Here is an 18,485-nt window from a genome sequence, read left to right on the forward strand (position 1 = left end):
CATGACAACCTACACCAAACATAGCGCCAAAACCTGTGACCTGTGACTAGTGTACTTCATATGTTAGGGAATAGGGTGCCATTTGGAATGTACACTACCACCAGCAAGGTATCTGACGAGATTATTGCCTCTTTCTCTACCGTATTCATCCCAGTCTTCTACGCCATGCTGTCGGTGAGCCACTGAAGTCATTAAGCCAGAGTGAGAATGATTATGATGAGGAGTGGTGGAATGCTGGGTCTTTAAACACCTGTGCATCTCTACCGAGGAGAGAATTGGGCTTGACACTATAAATAACCTGTGGCGCATTCTTAGGGTTCTCTGCAGGATATTTTAACAAGGTGATATGCCGAGTACGGCGTAACTGCCATTTCCTGCAATATAGAGCAAAAAAGGCCTTAAAAAGACAAACCCTGATTCTAATTTAATGACTTTTAACCGTCTGAAATGAGTCATTACCAACCGTCATAAACACCCACAACGTTAAACCCCGTGAGGAGAATAGCTCTCAAGGAAGGTTAAAAATGTTCTGAGTCTTCCTGCAATCCAATGCTGCTGTTTTAAGCGGGCCAGCACCACCCACCCAACCAACCAACACGCATCCTGTTACCGACGCCTGGCCTGCAGAAATCATTTTCACGGCGCAATGAGAGCACACATGCTCTCAGGTTCAACTGTTGCACGTGAAAAAATGCCCAACATCCATCTTGTGCACAAACATTGGAGCTCAAAGCCAAGAGAAAGCAGGAGCCATAAGCCTCTCCTTAGGCAACGGGCACACAAACAGGAAGAGAGGTTGGTTCAGCAGAACCAGACACAATAACAGATTGAAAACAGGAAGAGGAATCCTAGAAAAATCTATAAAGCAATAATAGCAAGACTTTTAAGAGAGATATGGGCCAAATCACTGCCTCGGGACAACCACCAGGGAGATAAAGAGAAAAAACAGCCAAGTTAACTGGAGGACTGAGAGTGGGGAAGATGGACAGACAAAGAGAGTTGAAAAGAGTGTGGGCAAAATGAGAGAGAGTCGGTAGATGTATCATATCCATGATTAATGTAGGAGAGCCAGTCTGGCTCAGAGTCTAGAAGTGTGCTGTGAACAGAGGGGAGGGAAGGGCAGCCTTGGCCTGTCCACACGCAGCAGACAGAGCCCTAACCAGCCTGACAGAGAGCGAGAGAGAGCTACTCAATAAACACAACACACTCGCTGTTCAGCCACGTCCACTCATCCAGACTGGAGCAGTGCTAGGTGCCCATAAACAGAAATGATATGAATTAGTCAGAGACGACATGATAATGATGGTGGCCGTTAAATCAACCTCGAACATCTGACAGCCGACATCAACAGATTGGCATATGGGCAAATCTACGGTAACAGAATGATGTGGAGACTCCAATGTTTCACTTTAAAATGTACGTCAAACAAAAACCAATGACAGCAAAGTTAAACAAACCAAACTCTATGCACAAGGCACACTGAAACTTTGACAAAAACACATTTACTTTAAGCACAGTGCAAATGCAAAGCTTGGTAACAGAATGAAGGCACAAACAGAACAAACCGTCATTCTTTTACCAAACTTTGCATCTGCACCGTTCTTCAAGTAAATGTGTTTATTTTCAAATTCAGTGGAAATTGTTATAAATCGTCCTTGTGCATAGCATGTTAAACTTTGCAATCATTGGTTGTTGTTTGGCATACATTTTAAAGTGACAAATACAGAGGCTCAGAATGTACATACACAAATAATGCATCAAGCACAACTGGTTATGCAGAATGAAAGAGGGAATTGTTGGATTATTATGCAAAACGGCAGCATTTTTCCTGTAATTTGTAAGCAAACTGCATGAGAAGAAGAGATTGTTATGCATCCAATTCAAATCGTTTTTTGTAAGGGTTCTTTAGTTACAGGCTTTGCCCCAAATGGCACCCTATTACCTACATAGTGCACAACGGGGCCCGGATCAAAAATAGTGCACTATATAGGGAAGTGTGCGCAATTCGGGACATGTCTATGTAAACTGCATGCGACAGAGTGCCACTTCACTACCCCTGCAGTTGGGCCAGTCGCAATAGAAAACGCTTCCTTTTGACGACTTATGAATACCCAGGTCCTTTTGGAGGGCTATTGTTTTTCAAATGACTTCAGCGCTTTTATTATTTTACTTGCATGGAGTACATTACAGGGCTATGTATGAGGAATCTCTGAGCAGAAAACACTTCCAAAGACTTGGAAGGCACTTTGGCACTCTACAGGTTTGTAGTAGCTCGAATGCAAAGACAGATTTGAGAATACACCTAAAATGTGCAAGTTGCCTTCACAAATTATGACTATATGAACCATTGTATGACCTATAACTTGTACTTAACAACCTCAACATATATAATGTGTCTGATTTTCCCGCAATATGATTTCACATCCCATTCCAAACATGGTCTTGCTCTTACAAATCAAAAGTGGAGCACTTACAGATGAAGTCCATCTAAGCGATTGGAGAACGGGCATTAATGGTTCTCTGGATGAATAAAAAAAAAAAAAAGAGGATGACCGTTGCTGGGTATGCAACTCCAGCTAAATGAGTGGAGTCCCATAGGTGGGGGCGCTTCACACCTATTGGTACCTAGGACCAGAGACCTTCAGTGACAGCTCTCATCTCTCCATTCATCCACATACAAATAATCCAACAAGCTGTTTTGGCCTGGCATCTCAGCAGCGCATACAGAGTGTAGTCTACTCATTCTCTGATGAACGTTCTGGGTCTAGTTCATTGGGCACCAAACAGACTGAAACAGGGAGGGAACTACCTGACCTTGTCCAATAAAAAGCGCTCTTTTTTGTTTTCTGTTGGAAAACGTTTCGCTGAGGCCTGATGAACACGATCCTGGACTTGAGTGCAGGGAGAGTTGCCATAGAACACTTCTTACCTTTTTGGGGCCACTGAAGATCTTCCTATTGGTCTCCTTGGATTTCTCCACCTGTTTTGCCTGAGTTCTCCTGGGCATCTCTAGGCCCACAGAGGCAGAGTTGTCCTCTGGGAAGTCCATCACATCTACAGCAGACATGCCAAAAGGTTGATGTGTGTTAGATTAGGACAGGAACATCAGTTCATTACCAAATCCATAGAATTACATAAACAGAATCCTATCGTGAATTATAAGATCTGTGACAGAGTCATTACTAGCCTAAATTGTTTGAGTATAGTAGATTTACATTTTAGTCATTTAGCAGATGCTCTTATCCAGAGCGACTTACAGGAGCAATTAGGGTTAACCCTCAAGAGTCGATGTTCGTGCCCTGCGGAAATCTAATTAGCGTCATTAAAAAAATCCACATCAAAATCCATCAGTTTAAGCTAGACACGTTTTATTTAACATGGGCTGCGTCTCAATCCACTGCGCTCGCCTGAAGTCGGTACAGATGATTTGCCAACTTCTGTCTGTAGCGGCCGAACAGTTTGGGCTACACACTAATCCCTCTATGGAAAGGTGAGTCTCTCACGAACATGTCGGTTGTTTTGCTCTAAGATGCCCACAAGCCTCTGAAGACAAGTCTAAAAGGCAAGTCTAAAATTCTCTAAAACGACATTGGAGGTGGCTTATGGTAAATAAATAAACATTAAATTATCTTGCAGCAACTCTGGTGGACATTCCTCCATTCAGCATGCCAATTGCATGCTCCCTCAAAACATGAGACATCTGTGGCATTGTGTTGTGACAAAACTGCACATTTTAGTGGTCTTTTGTCCTCAGCACAAGGTGCACCTGTGTAATGACCAAGCTGTTTAATCAGCTGCTTGCTATACAACACCTGTCAGGTGAATGGATTATCTTGGCAAAGAAGAAAAGCTCACTAACAGGGATGTAAACAAGAAAGCTTTTTGAGTTTATGGAACATTTCAGGGATTTTTTTATTTCAGCTCATGAAACATGGGACCAACACTTGGTGCGTTGATATTTTTGTTCAGTGTAGCTGTCCCAGACAAGTTTTTGAGATCGGAGACAAAATCCCTATGCCGTTGCCTACTCGGGGCACGTGGCCGTCACCAATGCTTGTTTAATGCGAGCGGGTCAGAGACGCAATTCTGAGGGATACCAATCTAGTCTTCGAGCAGTTCCAGACGTCCCGATATTTTCAAACGTTTGATTTTCTCAGCACAAAATCTGCAATGCTCTTGTAGTGTGATATGAGCAACAAGTTTTGAGAACGGTGATCAGCAATAGCCAATGAGAGTTCGCCAAAAAAAGCCAGTGAGATGCCATTGTTTCGCATCACCCAGAACGTGTAGACTCGAGCTGGAGCGATGACTAGTACTAGCATGCATTTGTACTTGCCTTTAACCAAAGCCAAAGGGTAAAATCGTTACAGTTCTGAAATGTACAAGCAATGTTATTTAATTCAAAATGTTTGCTAGATATTGCAACTCTGTATGGCAAGTGTGAATGTCTGACTGAATGCTTATGAGGCTACTTTGCTGCACAGCTAGTAGCTACGTTAAATCTAAGCACATCCTTGTTTTTGCGAGACAACTTGGTATCTTGAATCCTCACAACCAAGTGAAGAATTGTGCAGTGTGATCCGTCTGTGCCACATTGTTTAGTGCGCACCACTACGTTGGCAAGACAACTACAGGAAAGATGGTCGTTTAATGCGAGAAGCTCAGCGACGTTAGGATTTTGAAAGTTGTGTAGTGTCCACCAGGCTTTAGAAGTGTGTGTGTGTAGAGATCTCCATGTTCTTGAAATTGACCTTGACTGAGTCTGTCCTGTACCGATGCTGGTCTGAGTGTGTGTGTGTGTGTGTGTGTGTGTGTGTGTGTTACTACTGGCCTCGCCTGAGGCCCTGTGCCTGACCTGAGTGGCTGCAGATCTGACTGTCCAGCTCCTCGCTGGCGGACAGGGGGCTGTCCGCCCTCATCTCCATGGCAGCAGCGGAGGCAGCATAAGCTGTGACTGCAGCCGCGGCAGCCCTCTTAGCCTTCCTCCTCTCTTTGGCCTGGGAGCCCTCGTCTTCGTCGCTGCCGCTCATATCGTCAAAGCCAAAATACTTGATCTTGTAGTTGGAGCTGCCGGATGCCACCGGGTCGGAACTGGCTTCCTCCTGGGTGGCACCACGACCTGCATCGTTTTCCTCAAAGCCAAAAAAGTCCAACTTGGTGTCTTTCTTGTTCTTGCTCTGTGTGGGTCTGAACCTGGTAGAGAGAAGCAGAGAGAGAAGTTAGAACAACCTACACATATCCAATGTCTTTGAGCAGGTGCGAGATAGGATACATGTTTATCAGGAAAATAGAATCCAAACACATTTGAGAGCATAGCCTATACTGCAGTGTGCAGATTATTCCCACATGAGGAGAGAAACATACCTCATTGTTATGACTCAGTGAAGGGAGCAGAAATAGCCCAAACATCATCATAATCTAACAACACTGATTATCCCAGTCTAGGGGTAAGTAGGTAGGTAGGTAGCAGTAGGTCACCTGGTGGGTTTAGCTGGTGCTGGTTCGATCTTCTTCCTCAGACGGCCAGTCTCTCCCTGGTCTGTCAGGGGCGCAGCCACGGCGGCAGCAGGGGTGTATTCCTCCATGACCCGGTCCTGAATGGTGACGTTAAACACCGACAAGCAGGACGGGTGAAGCACTGTGAAGTCTCTCGTCCGCCCGCGGCCCGCCGGCTTGCTGCTGTTCTCTGTATTGTTGGTCTCGAGTGGGCCAGATCCGGGCCCACTACTGAAGGCTGTACTGGTGCTAGTACTACTGGTACTGTAAGAGTCCCCGGCCTGCTTGCCTTTATTGGGCCGGCGGTATGTCCGGCAGTGGGTGCTGACCCTGAGCAGAGACTGGGAGTAGTCCTGGGACTCGGAGGGCTCGATCGGGATCTCGAAGTCCCCCAGGCCCACAACGTCACTGGGAGTGGGCTCTGGGGAGGTCTTGTCCTGCCTGGCCAGACCGAGACCATAGCCCCACTCGCCACTCCACATTGACGAAGGGGGGCTTCTGGGGGGCTCTGGGGTGGGGGAGGTGGGCCCCAGACCCATCACTGCGTCCCAGTTGTCGTAAGAGTCCTTGGCCTCGCTCTTTAGAGTGGTGGTCTGCGCAATAGGCTTCTTGTCGCTTTCCGAGGCGTTGCAGTACCATGAATAGCTGTGTTTCTCCACAGTCGCACCCTCGCTGGACCAGCAGGGTTGGCTTGGCTTGGCTGGGGGAGGAAAGGCAATCTATTAACACAGTGTATTAGCACCACATTTTAAAAGTGCAATATGCCAAAATCGCACCGGCATTTCCTGGTTACTAAAATTCTAGTGGTAAATCAGTTGGTGACACAAAACAAGCACTCAGAGTGTATAGAATCATTGTATCATCTAAAACGCTGTGAAATATATTTTTTTAATATTTAAAAAATATATAATTCAGTTGTTTGAAGCTGGCGTACAAAAACGAAAGTAAAAGACGCAAAAACTAAACATAAGGGAAGAATAGAAATAGCAGAAATACAGTGTATTCAGAAAGTATTCAGACCCCTTGACTTGTTCCACATTTTGTTACGTTACAGCCTTATCCTAAAATAGTTTTTTTAATTACCTACACACAATACCTCATGAAGAGAAAGCAAAAACAGGTTTATAAATTTGCACAAATGAGTTTAAAAAAAATTGACATTTACATAAGTATTCACATCCTTTACTCAGTACTTTGTTGAAGCACATTTGGCAGCAATTACAGCCGAGTCTTGTGTATGACGCTACAAGCGGGAGTTTCACCTATTCTTCTCGTCAGATCCTCTAAAGCGCTGTAAGGTTGGATAGGGAGCATCGCTGCACAGCTATTTTCAGGTCTCTCCAGAGATGTTCGATCGAGTTCAAGTCCAGGCCACTCTAGAACATTCAGAGACTCCTGAAGCCACTCCTGCTTCTTGCCTGTGTGCTTAGGGTCGTTGTCCTGTTGGAACCACTCTGGAGCAGGTTTTCATCAAGGATGTCTCTGTACTTTGCTCCGTTCATCTTTCCCTCAAACCTCACTACTCTCCCCCAGTCCCTGCCGCTGAAAAACATCCCCACAGCACGATGCTGCCGCCAACATGCATCACCATAGGGATGGTGCTAGGTTTCCTCCAGACGTGACGCTTGGCATTCACGCCCAAGAGTTCAATCTTAGTTTCATCAGACCAGAGAATCTTGAAGGGCGGGGGTGTATGCTTCATGATTAACAACTCATGGTGTAATCGTAACATACAGGAACTCAACCTTTTGTTCACATGACCTAGACTTCCTCACAATCAAAAGCCAACCATATTATCTCCAAAGAGAATTCTCGTCGGTTATTGTCACAGCCGTGTATATCCCCCCTCAAGCCGATACCACGACGGCCCTCAAGGAACTTCACTGGACTCCATGCAAACTGGAAGGCCACATTTATTAGAGCTAGGGATTTTAAAGCAGATTTGATAACAAGGCCACCTAAATTCTATCAGCAAATTGATTGTAGCACTCTTGCGGGCAATACACTGGATCACTGCTACTATAACTTCCGCGATGCATACAAGGCCCCATCCCGCCCTCCCATCAGCAATTCTGACCACGACACCATTTTGCTCCTCCGGTCCTATAGGCAGACACTCAAACAGGATGTACCTGTGACGAGAACTACTCAACGCTGGTCTGACCAATCGGAATCCACGCTTCAATATTGTTTTGATCATGCGGACTGGGAAATGTTCTGGGCAGAGAATAATATCTATTTATACCCCGACTCTGTGAGTGAGTTTATAAGGAAGTGCATTAGAGATGTTGTACCCACCGTGACTATTAAAACCACCCCTATCCAGAAACAGTGGATAGATGGCGGCATTCGCGCAAAACTGAACGAGCAAACCACCGCATTTACCCATGGAAAGAGGACTGGGAATATGTCCGAATACAAACAGTGTAGTTATTCCCTCCGCAAGGCAATCAAACAAGCAAAATATCAGTATCGGGACAAAGTGGAGTCGCAATTCAATGGCTCAGACCCGAGATGTATGTGGCAGGGTCTACAGGCAAATACGGACTACAAATAGAAAACCAGTCACGTCAATGACACCAACATCACGCTTCCAGACAAACTAAACACCTTCCTTGCCCGCTTTGAGGAAAATACAGTGCCTCCGAGCGGCCCGCAACCAAGGAGTGGGCTCTCCTTCTCCATGGCCGACGTGAGTAAGACATTTAAACGTGTTAACCCTCGCAAGGCTGCCATCCCAGACGGCATCCCTAGCCACATCCTCAGAGCATGTGCAGACCAGCTGGCTGGTGTGTTTATGGACATATTCAATCGGTCTCTATCCCAGTCTGCTGTCCCCGCATGCTTCAAGATGGCCACCATTATTCCTGTACCCAAGAAGGCAAAGGTCATGAAGTGTTTTGTGAGACTAAGGATCATATCAGCTCCACCTTACCTGCCACCCTAGACCCACGTCAATTTGCATACTGCCCCAATAGGTCCACAGATGATGCAATTGCCATCACACTGCCCTATCCCATCTGGACAAGAGGAATACCTATGTAATAACGCTGTTCATTGACTACAGCTCAGCAATCAACATCATAGTACCCTCCAAGCTCATCATAAAGCTTGCGGCCCTGGGTCTCAACCCCGCCCTGCACAATTGGGTCCTGGACTTCCTGATGGGCCACCCCCAGGTGGTGAAGGTAGAAAACAACATCTGCACTTCGCTGATTCTCAACACTGGGGCCCCACAAGGGTGCGTGCTCAGCCCCCTCCTGTACTCCCTGTTCACCCATGACTGCGTGGCCATGCACGCCTCCAACTCAATCAAGTTTGAAGACGACAACAGTAGTGGGCTTGATTATCAACAACGAGAGATTACAGGGAGGAGGTGAGGGCACTCGGAGTGTGGTGTCAGGAAAACAACCTCTCACTCAACGTCAACAAAACAAAGGAGATGATCGTGGGCTTCAGGAAACAGCAGAGGGAGCACCCCCCATCCACATCAACGAGACAGCAGTGGAGAAGATAGTTTTAAGTTCCTCGGCGTACACATCACGGACAAACTGAAATGGTCCACCCACACAGACAGTGTGGTGAAGAAGGCGCAACATCGCCTCTTCAACCTCAGAAGGCTGAAGAAATTTGGCTTGTCACCTAAAACCCTCACAAACTTCCACAGATGCACAATTGAGAGCATCCTGTTGAGCTGTATCACCGCCTGGTACGATAACTGCACCGCCCACAACCGCAAGACTCTCCAGAGGGTAGTGCGGTTTGCACAACGCATCACCTGGGGAAAGCTACCTGCCCTCCATGACACCTACAGCACCCGATGTCATAGGAAGGCCAAAAAGATCATCAATGACAATAACCACCCAAGCCACCATCTGTTCACCCCACAAGAAGGCGAAGTCAGTACATGTGCATCAAAGTTGGGCCACAGAGACTGAAAAACAGCTTCTATCTCAAGGCCATCAGACTGTTACACAGCCATCACTAACACAGAGAGGCTGCTGCCTACATATAGACTTGAAATCATTGGCCACTTTAATAAATGGATCACTTGTCACTTTCATACTGCCACTTTAATAATGTTTACATATCCTACATTACTCATCTCATATGTATATACTGTACTTTATACCATCCATTGCATCTTGCCTATGCTGCTCGGTCATCGCTCATCCATATATTTATATGTATATATACTTACTCCATCCCTTTACTTAGATGTGTGTATTAGGTAGTTGTGGAATTGTTAGATTACTTGTTAAATATTACTACACTGTTGGAACTAGAAGCACAAGCATTTTGCTACACTCGCAATAACATCTGCTAACCATGTGAATGTGACCAATAGAATGTGATTTTATTGGATTTTGGTGCCTTTTGGCAAACTCCAAGCAGGGCTGTCATGTGCCTTTTACTAAGGAGTGGCTTCTGTCTGGCCACTCTACCATAAAGGCCTGGTTGGTGGAGTGCTGCACAGATGGTTGTCCTTCTGAAAGGTTCTTGCATCTCCACAGAGAAACTCTTGAGCTCTGTCAGAGTGACCATCAGGTTCTTGGTCACCTCCCCGACCAAGGCCCTTCTCCCCCGATTGCTCAGTTTGGCCAGGCAGCCAGCTCTAGGTAGTCGCCAGCTCTGGTGGTTCCAAACTTCTTCCATTTAAAAATGATGGAGGCCACTGTGTACTTGGGGACCTTCAATGCTGCAGAAAGGTTTTGGTACCCTCCCCAGATTGAGAATACGGCTGTAACGTAACAAAATGTGAATACTTTCCTAATGCACTGTAGAACCGATCTACCGCTTTTTAGACTTGCTACCAATGAGAATGATCGATCTATATATAACTCACCTTTTTTTTAATGCGAATTTGGTCAAGTCGCCCAAAAGTCAAGCATTAGGCAGTTAATGTCTCTGACAGATGTAGCATACAGCAGATGAATTCAAGCTATCTTGACGCCTGCCACACGGGTGCCATTTTTACATTGGATGGTGGTTTCAACCATGTATGAGAGAGTACTAACTAATTGCTAGGGCTGTGAGAGGACCAGCACACCCTGGTAAAGCTTTTGGCACAACGCTGAGAATATGCTGAGTCAGAAAATGTCTCCAACTCTGTTGGTCTAAGTCACCACAACACCAGGAGACTGGGTTAGCCTACATGTGATGACAGTGTGGACATTGACAACACTGGCTCTTGTAATTATTTACGTGCACTTTAAAACCTACTGGGTGGGACAATAATGGCTTGCTAAACAACTATACTGGCAGTTGAGTTCCAATAGGCTGCTACATACCACTTGCATTCAGGTTCTGGTATATACCCCTCCCTAAGGAATGTTTAGGCTCGCTAGGCTATATGACTAGGGTAATAGTGCACAGAATATACCTTAGGCCAGGTTTCCCCAAATGGCGGCCCGCGGCTGAATCTGGCTGATGACCCTTGCCTTAGTCTCCTCCCTAGGATAATTTTTGACAAGTCCCAATCTAATCCTTCCAAGGCTCGGAATCTCAAAATCAGTCGCAGAAGATAGAAGATTCATCACTGACAAGAGCTGACACCTCAGTCCAAAACGTCCATAGAATTCAAAGCTCTTCAGCCAAGGGAATTGAAGAGATTCTCCTGTACTTCTGTATACTTTTTAGCCAGTAGTTCTAAAAGTAGCACTCACAAGGCAAAAGTAGTCCTCAAAAATTGCATACTACATCACACATGTGCAGATATGTGCACCACATGCAAACAAAATTGAAAAGCTGTCTAACAAAAAAAAATCCTCAACTTAAGAGATATTTTGGCATGTTGGCAATGAGGCCATATATCTACTTCCCCAGATTCAGATGAAAGTGTGGATACCACTGTCTCCAGTATGAAGAAAGTTAGAGGTAGTTTCACAAGCCAATGCTAACTAGCGTTAACACAATTCATTCCAGTCATTGCACTAACGCTAGTTAACAATTGTGCTAATGCTAGTTAGCAATTGCTCTAGTTAGCAACTTCCTAGTCCTAGCGCAATTATCCACGAGTTAATCTGACTCTGGGAAGTAGATAAATGGAATTGCCAAAATCCCAAATTCCCCTTTAACGGAGCTCCAAGTACCCCTTTAACTGAGCTCCAAGTACCCCTTTAACTGAGCTCCAAGTACCCCTTTAACTGAGCTCCAAGTACCCCTTTAACTGAGCTCCAAGTACCCCTTTAACTGAGCTCCAAGTACCCCTTTAACTGAGCTTGGCATATCAATGAGAAATATCCTATCACAAAAAAGACAGTAAGTAGACCTACATCCTCAATCTACATTTTACTTCAAAATAACTTGGGTTTTGTCATTAATTCAGGGTGTTGTGGTTTTTGCTGAGAATGCCAAGACATTTGATGAACAGGTTTTGTTTTGAATTACCCTTCCGCCTCTGTAAATATATATATTTTTAAATGTAATGGGAATGTTTTATTTTCAAACCCTTTGCACTTAAGAAATCATCGGACTGAGAAAATGCCTGATTAGATTTCAATCAGAGCCGTAACAGGCCTGGTTTATTATGCAGTTGGTACTTGAGGGATTTTGAGACTACCCTCTCGCTGTCTGGCCACTCTGAATGCAAAGACAATCACGCCATCGTCGCTAAAGACTGAGCACCTCGGAGTTAAAAAGTTTTCTAGATCCAACTAAGCTTTTCAATAATTAGCCACATAAAAAAGGGCCGGTCGGAATGCTTTGCTTGACGAATCCTTATACGAGGCTCAATAAGTATTAACATCAGTCTGACCGCAAGTCCCGGCTGTGAAAGGTTTCCTTTAATCCCTGATCTGCTCATATTGATTTCTCCGCCAGACAAACAAGTAGAGAGTTTCTATGGGTGGACAAGTGAACACTGGGCCTTGGAGGATATCCTGGGTTTGTGTAGGAATGTGGCAGTGCTGTTGCTAAATGTGCCAATGAGTAATACTTTCAGTTCAGTTTTCAGACTGACAGAACTTTTACTCATGTGACTAACGCTAACTTGCATGACAAAGGATTTGCTTGTGGCTATTGTGCCATACCTGAGCCTGCAACTTCAATGCCTACAGAAATGTATCAAACAAGCCCATCCTCTAAGTGACTCAAAGCCTAGACAAGTTCCAGTGCCACTGATTTGAATGACAGAGTCACAGAGGGCATACAGCCATATGGAGGAGTGAAAAATTATGTGATACTGTTTTTGCAGTGGACAAGGGCACACAACAGCAGGCAGCATTGCATTGAAACGGGCCCGTAACTAGACCAATAAGTTGCTGCCTCTGGCAGTAAATAACATTCAGCGTGTCTGCTTAGCAATGCGGAATACAATCAGAACCACCTGCCATAGAGGAGATGGCCTCCTAAAACGAGGCTGTACCCGTCAAGTGGACCAGTTTCGTATTAGAGAAGAGCATCAACATAATGCAGACTGTAAATTTTGATGGGTTTGCTTCTCCCCAGCGAGTGCTTTGGGTGTAATCCACAAGAGCCACCTGCTAGGCTGACAGTTGGTGCCCATTATTCCAGTCCAGAGGGTAAGCTAAACTCACTCCTGGCAGCCTGTTGAAGCCTGCTCCAAAAACACACTGCCAGATTAGATGTTTTTCTGTTCCAAGATTTGGGCTATCAAAGTTTTCCCAAAGTCAAAAGCGATGTTTGTAAAGTGGTAAATTGCTGTTCAATTGAAATGACTACTTGTCTGAATCCTAAGGTCAGCTACTAATCTGCTGTCTACATCAGATGGCTGGATGACATCATATGGTCCGAAATTAATAAGCCTAATTGCAAGTGCATTCTAACTTGATCATTTAGCATTTTCCTTTTGTAGACTCACTAGCACAACTAATTTATTCTTTACAACTCAGCTTTTATGATATTGGATTACTAATATTGGATCACTAAAGACAAACAAAATATTTGGTACTCAGTCCTATAACTACCTTAAAAACACATTTGCTTGAAATCAATGACAGGAAATAACTGTTTCAATAATTATAACAGAAGTTGGATGGCACTGCACACAACATTTGATCTTAACAAATGAGTCCGCCACATTGCAAGCAATTTATCCCTTCAACCTTACACCCCCTGGAAGCAAAGGTCTTCTGGCCCAAGATTCGATTCTACATTGGATTAGTAGTCCTACTTTGCAACACGAAGCTCCTCCTACCTGTTGTGGTGGTGGTGTTGAAGAACCTGGCTGTGTCCTCTGTGACCCTCAGTTGACTTCTGTCACTACCCATGCTAGAGGTAGCTTTACTGGGAACAAGGCTGCTCTGCTGGCTGCTCCTGGACTCCAGGCAGAAGCCTGGCCTCCCTGCCTGAGGCGGCTCTGCTGATGCCGGCTTGGTGGGGGAGGCCTTGGCGTGTGGGAAGCGAGAGGTGACCGTCTTGGACTCATCATCGCTGTCAAAGCCAAAGGGGTCCTCTGAGATCTCGTCTGAGAGTTTGGGCCTCTTGGGCTGCTCTGCCACCTCACTCCTCTGGCCCGGGCGCTTGGAGCTCACCTTGGCCTTGTATGTCGTCTCGCCCCATTTGGTGCTGAGCGTGGCTCTTTTGTTGGACAGGACCTCATCAAACTTGGATGATGATGATCCATCGCCGCCCTTACGGCTGTAGGTTTTACCAAATCTCGATGTCATTGTGGCATCTGTTTCATATTCTCTGGGACGGACACAAAATATAAAATGCATTAGTTGCTGTCATCATAGGCCATTTCTCATAAAAGCAATCACAACATTGTGGTTGAAATGTACTTTTACTGTAATGTTTTGATTTTGGATGTAATAATGAATTATTGGCGATTCAGTTCATCAGCACCCAAATGTTATTGGGAAGTTGGCATTTCACCACTACGTTATTGTAATGTTAGTGCAGTGCGGTTCCCAAACTTGGGGTCAGGACCCCAAGCAGCATACTACCCTACATCCCACTGCTTGCTTGCCTCAAGCTAAGCAGGGTTGGTCCTGGTCGGTCCCTGGATGGGAGACCAGATTCTGCTAGAAATGGTGTGGAGGGCTAGTAGGAAGCACTCTTTCCTCTTGTCTAAAACAAATATCCTAACGCTCCAAGGCAGTGATTGGGGACATTGCCCTGTGTAGGGTGCCCTCTTTCAGATGGGACGTTAAACAGGTGTCCTGACTGTGATCACTAAAGTGCCCATGGCACTTATGTTAAGAGTAGGGGTGTTAACCCCGGTGTCCTGGCTAAATTCCCAATCTGTCCACCTAATCATCCCCAGCTTACAATCGTCTCATTCATCTTCAAATGAGCATAGAATACAACCTTTTAGTGTCAACTAAGGACCCCTTACACTTCATGTCATTGTGTTGAGACAGCCTGCAGGACCTAAAATTGTGTTAATATTAACACACAGCTTTAACTAGGGAATCAAATGTTTCCAAGTGAGGTATGCTTTATTTTCCAGTTTAAATGTGTAGTAGTGCAGTAAAATGTAGGGAACTCTTGCGTTAGTGGGATCTTTATTATCAGCTTGAGTAAACTGAGACTACTGCCGCGTTAGCATACTAACCGGAACTAGAAAACTCGGAAATGTCCGACTTGCTTAATCGTTGAACGCGGCACGTGTATGACTACAACCAGTTAACAAGTCGCAGTTTCCTCGTTCCGATTAGCACTTTAAGGCAGCATCAACTACTCTGGATGTGGCTAACGCAATGTGTGTACAACTAGCTAACGTTAGCAACAATACACCACAATTAGCATAGCCACTATACAGTTAGCGAGCTAAATCAATTATCTGACGTTATTGAAAGAAAATAGGGTGTCTAGCAGCAGTACATAGAAGCAAAGTTAACGTTATCTAACTAGCCTCGATAGTATCATGATATTGACCTAGGTAGTTATAGTACTAATTTAGTGTTGAGACCAAAACAGACCCATATGGCGAGCTAGCTAGTTGCGACGTTAGCTAGGTAACTAACTTAGCCATTAACGTCGTGTGACAGTGCGCTGGCTAGCTACCGTTAGCTAAATAACGCCAACGCCATCTGCAAAAAAAGTTAAACGTCCTGTGCGTTGTTCATTAATATAATAATATTTGGCTAACACGAACATAATTTAGTCATCACATTATCTGTGTGGCTAGAAAGTGAGCAAAAAACAATTTAGCTAGGTAAGTATAGTAACGAACTAGCTACTTGGCTAGTTAGCTATCAGGTTAGTATCAACAGACAAAACATGATTGACGAACATCCACTTTTCACATTGATTTGAAGGTTTAAAGTAGTTTGAAAAATCACTGTATATTTCATAAAATGTAAGTGAACACAACAGCCTCACTTACTAGGTGCGCGAAAAGACCGAACCACTCAACAACACTCCGAAGGCGTCCGCTTCCCGCAGCAGATTGGGCCTCCCTTACAATATAAACAAGGCTAAATTGCCTGTAGTAATGACAGATAGAGGACAGTCAACGACTGCACAAAGTCCTGTGTTTTCTGTGCAACAAAGTTATTTTGATAATGTTGGTTTTACGTCTGATATATTCCTTTTTTGAAGCTATATTAAACTCAATTGTCTCCTCTTGTGTTACACCGATGGCTTGCATTCGGGTTCCCCCTCCCTTTCGCTTCCAACCGCACTGTCACCTACCCGCTATTACACTGTGGTCCAATCAGGAAGCTACATCTTTGGATGTGACAGTGAACTAGCGCTGCGAAGCAGTATTCTTCGTTGTGATTGGTTCAAAAGCCGACAAGACCCAAACACCTTCGCATTTCATTGGACTGTTGGTGAGAGGCGTCCTCTTTGGGGGGTGTCGAAGCCGTTCATATATAGCTCATTCAGTGGTTGAAGCTCCTGGAATGTAATACATGTGCAAACTGAAGGCAAATTGTGTGCTGAAATAAATAATAAATCAATCAATCAAATTGCATTTTTATGGTACGTTTGACTAGGTGCTGGCTAATATCCCAAAGGAACAATTAGCCTACAGTGACAAGAAAAACACAAGTTGAAGACCCTATCAATTGCCAAAATTGGCCCAAACACAACATGCAACAATTTCATTGATTTTACTGAGTTAAAGTTCATTAGAGGAAATCAGTAAATTGAAATAAATAAATTAGGCCCAAATCTATGGATTTCACATGACTGGGAATACAGATATACCTCAGTTGGTCACAGATACCTTAAAAAAAATGGGCCTCACAATGGGCCTCAGGATCTCATCATGGTATTTTTGTGCATTCAAATTGCCATCGATAAAATGCAATTGTGTTCGTTGTCCATAGCTAATGCCTGCCCATACCATAACCCCACCACCACGGGGCACTCTGTTCAAAATGTTGACATCCTCAAACCGCTCGCCCACACAACGCCATACATGTGGCCTGCAGTTGTGAGACTGGTTTGGACATACTGCCAAATTCTCTAAAACGACGTGGTAGAAAAATTAACATTAAATTCTCTGACAACAGCTCTGGTGGACATTCCTGCAGACAGCATGCCAATTGCGAGCTCCCTCAAAACTTGAGACATCTGTAAGTGCTGTTATTGTAAAGTGTAAACGTCTAGGAGCAACAACAGCTCAGCCGCGAAGTGGTAGGCCACACAAGCTCACAGAACGAGATGACAGAGTGCTTCTACATCTGCATTGCTTGCTGTTTGGGGTTTTAGACTGGGTTTCTGTATAGCACTTTGTGACATTGGCTGATGTAAAAATGGTTTTATAAATCTGTGGCATTGTGTTGTGTGACAAAACTGCTAATTTTCGAGTGCCTTTTATTGGCCCCAGCACAAGATGCACCTGTGTAATGATCATGCTGTTTATTCAGCTTCTTGATATGCCACACCTGTCAGGTGGATGGATTCTCTTGGCAAAGGAGAAAAGCTCACAAACAGGGATGTAAACACATTTGTGCACAAAATTTGAGAGAAAAAATATTTTTGTGCAAATTAAACATTTCTGGGATCTTTTATTTCAGCTCATGTTTACATGTTGCGTTTGTATTTTTGCTTGTTTGAGTGGTAAGGTGTAAGCAAACGACTGTAGATGAAAGTCGGGGGAGGTGCATCTGCGACAGGCGAAAGTTGGACACTAATGTAGTTTTCCAACAGCAAGAATTAGATCAACATGGCAGTATTGCCATTGTTCATACAAGTTGTTCTTTATAATGTCTAATTAAAAATGTCTCCAACCCGCATATCACACACTCATGAACTGAAATCATATGTGTGTTCATTGTACAATCAACTACTGGGAGAGAGACTCAAATATTACATTAACTTGTATATAGGCTTTTAACTGTATGAATTATGTAGGTTCCTGTTTCAGTCATGTCTTTGGTGACATTCGATTGGGTCAAACAAAAACACCCTAACGATTGATTAACAATAGAGCCTCCGACAATGCAAACAAGGCTGCAGGCAGAAGTTGGTGAAGAGCAACTGCAGAAACTTGGAGTCGACTGCAATCAAGACTTGATGACCTTTGATCACATAACTTCTGTAAAGTTCATGCAGTCGTCATGCAAGTCAGACAATTTTTACCCCCATAATGCAACACACTTTGAAAGGCGGTGACCATCAACTTAACTAACGTGATATGCACGAATGTGATCCAAATAGGGAAGACCATAGCCCAAGACCCCTAGAGGGCGGCGTTCTTCCTGATGTGGTATACGGCCCCACAGTGGAGGTGTCATAATACGCATAAAACCTAGCAGTCAAACCGGGAAATAGTTCCAATTGTTTTTCCACCATTAATTTTTTCCCATATGGGATTTTAGAAAGACTTAAAATACGGCTTGTGTTTCGTGTAGGCTTACCCTGGCGTGATGTGTTGATAACCATTTTTACTTTCACCTCCAAAACACATACATTCCCCTTACCTCAATGTTTTGTCATGCTGACATGAATTGACTAGGTGGATGAGTTCTTTCAAATAATTCACAAATGTTAAAGCTTCAAAATTCTACACAGCACCACTTTCGATTGGTAATAATTAGCACTGTGACATCCAACCCTTGAGTCAACCA

At 44.4% G+C, this 18,485-nt stretch overlaps 1 protein-coding gene across 1 annotated transcript in view; it reads right to left on the reverse strand.

The window, feature by feature from the left end:
- The window catches only part of LOC106578987 (wings apart-like protein homolog), a 46,316-nt gene extending 30,217 nt beyond the window's left edge, over positions 1-16,099 (reverse strand). Inside the window, exons 1-5 of the mRNA XM_082965784.1 lie at positions 15,791-16,099; positions 13,655-14,148; positions 5,479-6,196; positions 4,856-5,193; positions 2,930-3,054 (exon numbers count right to left, since the gene is read on the reverse strand). Of these exons, the coding sequence (XP_082821910.1) occupies positions 2,930-3,054; positions 4,856-5,193; positions 5,479-6,196; positions 13,655-14,126 (1,653 nt within the window). The 5' untranslated portion in view covers positions 14,127-14,148; positions 15,791-16,099. The remainder of the gene's footprint in view (positions 1-2,929; positions 3,055-4,855; positions 5,194-5,478; positions 6,197-13,654; positions 14,149-15,790) is intronic.
- Positions 16,100-18,485: the final 2,386 nt, after the last annotated feature.

The sequence above is a fragment of the Salmo salar genome, chromosome 19, assembly GCF_965601325.2.
Source record: "Salmo salar chromosome 19, fSalSal1, whole genome shotgun sequence".
Classification (NCBI taxonomy): Eukaryota; Metazoa; Chordata; class Actinopteri; order Salmoniformes; family Salmonidae; genus Salmo; species Salmo salar.